The 7420-nt window shown below is 40.6% G+C and overlaps 1 protein-coding gene across 1 annotated transcript; it reads right to left on the reverse strand.

Moving 5' to 3' along the window:
* Positions 1 to 5691: 5691 nt before the first annotated feature.
* On the reverse strand, positions 5692 to 7142 carry LOC134796323 (actin, muscle-type A2-like). The gene has a single exon (XM_063768417.1). It carries the CDS (start codon positions 7057 to 7059, stop codon positions 5929 to 5931), a length of 1131 nt encoding a protein of 376 aa, XP_063624487.1. The 5' UTR covers positions 7060 to 7142; the 3' UTR covers positions 5692 to 5928.
* Positions 7143 to 7420: the final 278 nt, after the last annotated feature.

Below are 7420 nucleotides of genomic sequence, written 5' to 3' on the forward strand. Positions count from 1 at the left end.
TTTAGGGGGCGCAGATTTCGAAAATGATGACCATTTTGGATTCCAAGATGGCGGCCATGCACTATGTCATAAAAGTCGTCATGGATGTCGTTTTATAGGTTTTAGGGGGCCCCGATTTAGAAAATGATGACCATTTTGAAATCCAAAATGGCGGCCATGCACTATGTCATAAAAGTCGTCATGGGTGTCGTTTTATAGGTTTTTGGGGGCGCAGATTTAGAAAATGATAACTATTTTGGATTCCAAAATGGCGGCCATGCACTATGTCATAAAAGTCGTCATGGGTGTCGTTTTATAGGTTTTAGGGGGCGCAGATTTCGAAAATGATGACCATTTTGGATTCCAAGATGGCGGCCATGCACTATGTCATAAAAGTCGTCATGTATGTCGTTTTATAGGTTTTAGGGGGCCCCGCTTTCGAAAATGATAACATTTTCAATTTCAAAATGGCGGCAATGCACTATGTCATAAAAGTCGTCATGGATATCGTTTTATAGGTTTTAGGGGGCGCAGATTTCGAAAATGATGACTATTTTGGATTCCACTTTTATGACAAAATACGTAGCCGCCATCTTGGATTATAAAATGATCATCGTTTTCGAATTCTGCACTCCCTAAAACCTATAAATCGACATCCGTGACGACGCAAGTTATCTTTATTTTCAGATCTAATAAATTGCTACAGAATACAAAGGACAAAAAAGAAGCGAGGAGGTAATGAAACAAGCAAAAATACAGATGATTCCTCGACGCAATTGGGTGATTCTTAAATTGTGTCCAGATTTTTTTTGTCATAAAAGTTTTTATTTTTCACATATTACTCTCACAAGTTCCGTGACATTTCGACCTTGTAATTTTTTAAGTAAATGTTTTTGTTTATCTATGAGGATCTCACTAGAATAGTATAATCAAGGTATGTTTATATTTGATGAATGAAATAGTAACGCAAAAAAAAAAATATTTGTGTCTTATATTCCTGCCGAAGACTTTTATTTTACCTTTTCCTTCTACACAAGTTTGGCCAAGTAATAAGAATTTAGGGCTCTCAATTTTATTTTGACTTCTACAACAGTAAAGCTACGAGGCCATGTTTGGTATCGTTTTCGTATAAATTCGCAGTACCAAATTTAGTTAAGGTATCACATTGACACCATTCCGAAGTAAAAACATTATTATTCTCTTTATTCATTTCTCATCTTAAGTTAGGTTATTTATAATATGAATATAAAAGTAAAATATAAAAACACTTACAAAACAATAAAAATTAATATAAACACATTATAAAAAACCTAACCTAGGGTGCCGCCAGCAACGGGGCAGGGCCCAAGCTACCGGTGGTCAGGGCCGCAGAGAGAGGAACCGGCGGACTATCCGCGCCGTGTCCAAGATCACCGCCTTCTGCATCTGACCCTTGATCCAACCACCTAGCGAGAGTCTCTCAAGATGTTGGTCGAGACTCTTCGCTATTAGACCGTTCACTGAAACGACTATCGGGACAATGATCGTCGAATCAACATCCCACATGGCGGTTATCTCGTGAGCCAAGTCTAGGTACTTACTGGACTTGTCCTTCTCGGCTTTCACGAGATTCTCATCATGGGGGATGGTGATGTCAACGAGCACGGCCCGACGTTGCGATCGATCTATTATCACGATGTCAGGCTTATTGGCTACAATAGTCCTGTCAGTGATGATAGATCGATCCCAATAGAGCGTGGCACGACCATTCTCGAGAACAGGCGCAGGTTATTATTATTATTATTTTATTATTTTTATTTATTCAGAACACATACAGTCATATAAGATACATATGTTAGAGGTGCGTAATACGCACATAAATCTTAATACTAAAAAGACCTGGAGGTTCATAAATAAAATATACATGTAACTGAAAATTGAAAACATATAAACTTATTAAAATACTTTCTTTTAAACTCCTCTTCACGCTTAAACTGCTGAACAGTTTTAATTTAAATTTGGTACACATATATTTTGAGTCCCGAGACAGGATATAATAAGTTATCTCAAAAATCATCCTTTAAAGGTGTGGAATGAGGTGTAGGGGGGAATTCAGAATTGACTTCTTGAAGTTAATACTGTTTAAGTTTAGGTTTGAAGTCATGTTTTTTCATCATTTTTAACTAAATCAAAGATGTAGACCATCCCAAATTTCATATAAATCGGTTCAGCGGTTATTGATTTCCCGTACAAATTTCCACGCCACTTTTCACACCTTCAAAAGATGATTTTGGTTATAAGATCTATCCTATGTCCTGTTCCGGGACGCAAACTATTTCTATACCAAATTTCAACGAAATCGGTTCAGCGGTTAAGCGTCAAGAAGAGTTTCAAAAAAACCGACCAAGTGCGAGTCGGACTCGCGTATTAAGGGTTCCGTACATTAAGTCCGACTCGCGTTTGACTGCACATTTCTAATAGGTTTTCCTGTCATCTATAGGTAAAGAACTATTTTGTGTATTCAGACGGACATACATACAGACGCACGAGTGATCCTATAAGGGTTCCATTTTTTCCTTTTGAGGTACGGAACCCTAAAAAGATTTATTTTTATTTTGTGGAATGGTGTCAATGTGATATCTTAAATGGATTCAGCACCCCAGATTTATACGAAAACGATACCAAACACGGCCTAGCACCTTCACTGATATAGATATATCAAGATAAAATTGAGAGCCCTAAATAAACTTTCAAGAGCGGATATCTCAAAAACTATTCAACATATCGAAAAAATTGATTGAATAAACTTGTAACAAATTAAATTAACTTTCATTTTGTATAAGTGGCCATGTCGCTGAGATGCATAGTTTCCGAGATATAATCGAAAAACGGGAAAATGGGACCTTCAAAGCCCCCTCTCTCCCCCCCGCTCAAGGGCTACGGCCGGGGACTTTTGATATGTTCACCTCCTAACTTGTCAAACCGAGTTACGGAGTCAAAAATTGTGTTCCGAGCATTTCCCTCTACAACTTTTGGAGCATTCGTTGCCTGACCTAAGTAGCTTATTGAATTTCTTTAAAACTTTTCTGTAAAGGGTGTTGGGTGTTTATATGGTTTCGGTCGATTATTATCATTTGCATTGCCCATGATGACTTACTAGAATTACGAGCACACGAGACACTAATAGTAGTTTGACAAACCTTGGTTTTCAAGAGGTATTTTATATTGACATTTGCTGTCACAAATTTGCTGTCAGATTTAGTCGCAAACCGCACGCAAAGTGCACACAAATGTGTCGACACCTTGTTACGGAAAAGTGTAGACACGGCGACGACACTTTGTTTCGAAACAATTCTAGACACATTGTGTGGACTCTGTTACGACACATCTGACATTTAGTTACCACTTTGTGATTCTGCGACTGGAATGGTTATATGGGGGAAAAAGCTGAGGCTGTTATTTGACAAATTTAGTAATTTCTAAAATGTACTGACAAGGCAATGGTAGAATTTTAAGTTCTTTAAATGTTGGTTTACAGTGGGCGAGATATTCACTTCCGCTTACAGCTCTGATGCTAGCTTTTTGGGTCACAAATGCTCTTTGGATATCAGTACTATTACCCCAAATGATAAGACCGTAACGCAAAATTGAGGCGACATAACCATGATAGGCTGACATTGCAGCTTCTCTTGATGCTATAGATCTAAGCTGCCGCAATGCAAAAACAAATCTATCCAATCTGGAACATACATTTTCAACGTGTGCTCTCCAATTTAAATGTTCATCTAGAGTAATACCAAGAAACGTGGTTGAATCAACAAGTTCTACATTAGAATTGTTACAATTAACATTTAGGTTAGTATTAGTAGAGTTACGAGTTTTAAACTTAATCATTTTAGTCTTAGCCAAGTTTAATTTAAGACAATTATTTTCCAACCATCTAGTCGTATTATGCAGTTCATTAATTGCTTCGTTTTCTAGGTCACTATTATTGCTAGACTTTATGATTAGGGTAGCATCATCAGCAAACAAAATACATGTATGTTTTAGTATGTTTGGCAGGTCATTAATATATGCTAAAAATAACAGAGGACCGAGTATGCTTCCCTGTGGGACGCCACAATTACTTGTTTTTGGTAAAGACTTGTAGGTGATTTTCTTTTTCTGGACTATTTTAGTAATTTCTGTGTATTGTTTTCGCTCAGACAGATAGCTTTTGAGCCAGTCATTAGCCTTTCCCCTAATGCCATATTTTTCTAGTTTTGTTAATAGAATTTTGTGGCAGACGCTATCAAAGGCTTTGCTCATATCTAGGAAAACTGCTAAGATAGGTTAAAGGTTAGGTTAACTGTTATTAGTTTACTTAAAATCATTTGAACTGTTATTAGTTTTTCACGCCACTGTTCGGAGATGGTCTAAAACCAAGCTGGAAAGTAAGCAATAGCTGTAGCACCTGAACCACCACTACTACAATGTTTCATTGTTATCATCATCTGTCATTGATGACGGTTCGCTACAGCAATGAGTAACATTTAAAACATAAAAATCAATAAAAGGTCTTTTTTGGTGCAACTTTTTCCTTCAAAAATAAAATTAGGTTATTTATAGGACCAATTTCTTGTTAAAAAAAAAAGAAATGTCAAAACCATTCATTTCATTTTTTTAACAATTATCCATTCAGTTCACGCTTAAGGCGTTTTTTACTTTTGAAGCTGTTTGTGGTTTTTTTTTTAACAAAAACGCTTCTAAGTTTAGAGTCGGTTTGAAGCAAATAACAGAAAAACGCCTCTTAAAAGTGATAAAAAAAGTAAAAAAGGCGGGATCTGAAAATACTTACTGAATTGGATAGTGTAAATTGTGTTTGATTAAAAAATACAAGAAACACGTATCAACGCTCGCTATAAAAATGAGTTAGTGAAGAAAATGATATTCTTACGCTGACGCCTACCGAAATTCAAGAGACAGCACAGGCAGTGGCTAGTAATTTGCTACCAGAGAAATCGCGGGATAGTACTTATAGTTATGCAAATGTTTTCTTATTTCCTCGCAGTAGTCGTGAAAAGCCCTATGTAATGCCTCGGCCGGAAACGCTAAAGATGAACTCGTATTATTAGAGGGCCTCCACTAACGTGTCGGCCCTCAAACGACTCGTCCATCTTTTAGCGGTTTTCCGTCCTCTCCTACAATGTACTATTTCAGAATAATGCATGAGATTATTAGCATTCTTGGTGTATTTGCCAACAAATGTAATGTTACAGAGAAGAGGAAACAATCCAAGCAGTCACACTTTATCTGCCGTCCACTAGTTTCCCATTGCACATTTTGATACGATGACAAGATATTTTTAGGTACCTATACTCAAAGAATTTACTCGTAATTTCCGACCCATTTCGTACCTTGTCACAGTGACAATAGTATCAGGTTTCTAGCAATTTTCATATGAATTGTCACAGTGACAAAGTACGAAATGGGTCGGAAATTAAATTCTGTGACTGTACATAATAGAGCTATGGGACCAAAGTTATTTATAATCTTTGCTTGTTTAATTGGCAGCAGCACCGATGTTGTTAAATTAGAGCACTATTCGATTGCCGATTCAATCGCTCTATTAATAACTACCCCATATACGGACGAGCGCGAGCCGCGCCGCCTACTCTAGCTTGTTTATTTTTTCGCAAATCTAAGTATCAAGCTTAATTTTACCCCGGGCCCGTATCAATAATCAACAACAAAAATCATAACAAAAGTATAATGTTTAACAAAATAAACTTAAAGTAACTTACTTATACAATAACGCAACAGCGTACCGTCTCTGGCGGCGAATATAAAATAAATACATTGACGCCGAAACGAGCACAAAATTTGAGTGTAAGCAAGATATCGCAAATTTTGTAATCGTTTTAGTCACACAAAACACTGACCCATTTATTGCGATACGAGTAGAACCCAACATGACACGGTCGAAAACTTTTAGAAGCACTTGCGGTGCACGATGCCCGGCCCCGACTCATCGTATTCCTGCTTCGAGATCCACATCTGTTGGAAGGTGGATAGAGACGCCAAGATGGACCCACCAATCCAGACGGAGTACTTTCTCTCGGGGGGAGCGATGATCTTGATCTTGATGGTGGAGGGAGCCAGCGCGGTGATCTCCTTCTGCATCCTGTCAGCAATACCAGGGTACATCGTAGTGCCGCCGGAGAGTACGGTGTTGGCGTACAGGTCCTTGCGGATGTCGACGTCGCACTTCATAATCGAGGCGTACACGGTCTCGTGAATTCCACATGACTCCATTCCCAGGAAGGAAGGCTGGAACATTGCCTCGGGGCAGCGAAATCTTTCATTACCGATGGTAATAACCTGGCCATCGGGAAGCTCGTAGGACTTCTCTAGGGAGCTGGAGGCGGCGGCAGTGGCCATCTCCTGCTCGAAGTCGAGAGCGACATAGCACAGCTTCTCCTTGATGTCACGCACGATTTCCCTCTCAGCGGTGGTAGTGAAAGAGTAACCGCGTTCGGTGAGGATTTTCATAAGGTAATCAGTCAAGTCGCGACCAGCCAAGTCCAAACGGAGGATGGCGTGGGGAAGGGCGTAACCTTCATAGATGGGGACGGTGTGGGACACACCATCTCCGGAGTCCAGCACGATACCGGTGGTACGACCGGAGGCGTACAGGGAGAGCACGGCCTGGATGGCGACGTACATCGCGGGGCAGTTGAAGGTCTCGAACATGATCTGAGTCATCTTCTCCCTGTTGGCCTTGGGGTTTAACGGGGCCTCTGTCAGCAGAATAGGGTGCTCTTCGGGTGCGACGCGCAACTCGTTGTAAAAGGTGTGGTGCCAGATCTTCTCCATGTCGTCCCAGTTGGTGATGATGCCGTGCTCGATGGGGTACTTGAGGGTGAGGATACCTCTCTTGCTCTGGGCCTCGTCTCCCACGTAGGAGTCCTTCTGCCCCATGCCCACCATGACGCCCTGGTGGCGCGGGCGGCCCACGATCGAGGGGAACACGGCACGCGGCGCGTCGTCGCCGGCGAACCCGGCCTTGCACATGCCGGACCCATTGTCCACTACGAGGGCGCCCGCATCATCGTCCATCATATTGGCTATCGTTCACGTGCTCGTACAATCACAACAAAATACCACGCCCTGAGTCCTGGAACAAACAAAACGGCACTTTATACAACACTGCTGCTTTTTCTCCACTTAATACCTAATTTAGTAATTTTACTAGTACTTTAGAAAGTTCCTGTTTCAAACTTATAAATGCAATCCGATTTTACACGTTGTTCAGGAAGTCATTGATTAAAATTGAATTGTAACGACTTGTCGCTTGCCAAACATTAATGTTAACGAGTGTGACACTCACGGTGTGTGGTGTGTGTGTGGTCTGCGCCGGTCTGTAAGGGCAGCAGCAACGCCCCGGTATTTACCTGCGGCGCTCACCCCCGCCCTGCAGCCG

Source organism: Cydia splendana, chromosome 13, assembly GCF_910591565.1.
Source record: "Cydia splendana chromosome 13, ilCydSple1.2, whole genome shotgun sequence".
Lineage (NCBI taxonomy): Eukaryota > Metazoa > Arthropoda > Insecta > Lepidoptera > Tortricidae > Cydia > Cydia splendana.

What these genes read in the sequence shown, in the direction of transcription:
- LOC134796323 (XM_063768417.1), bottom strand. Translation starts at nt 7,059, where the DNA reads ATGATGGACGATGATGCGGGCGCCCTCGTAGTGGACAATGGGTCCGGC.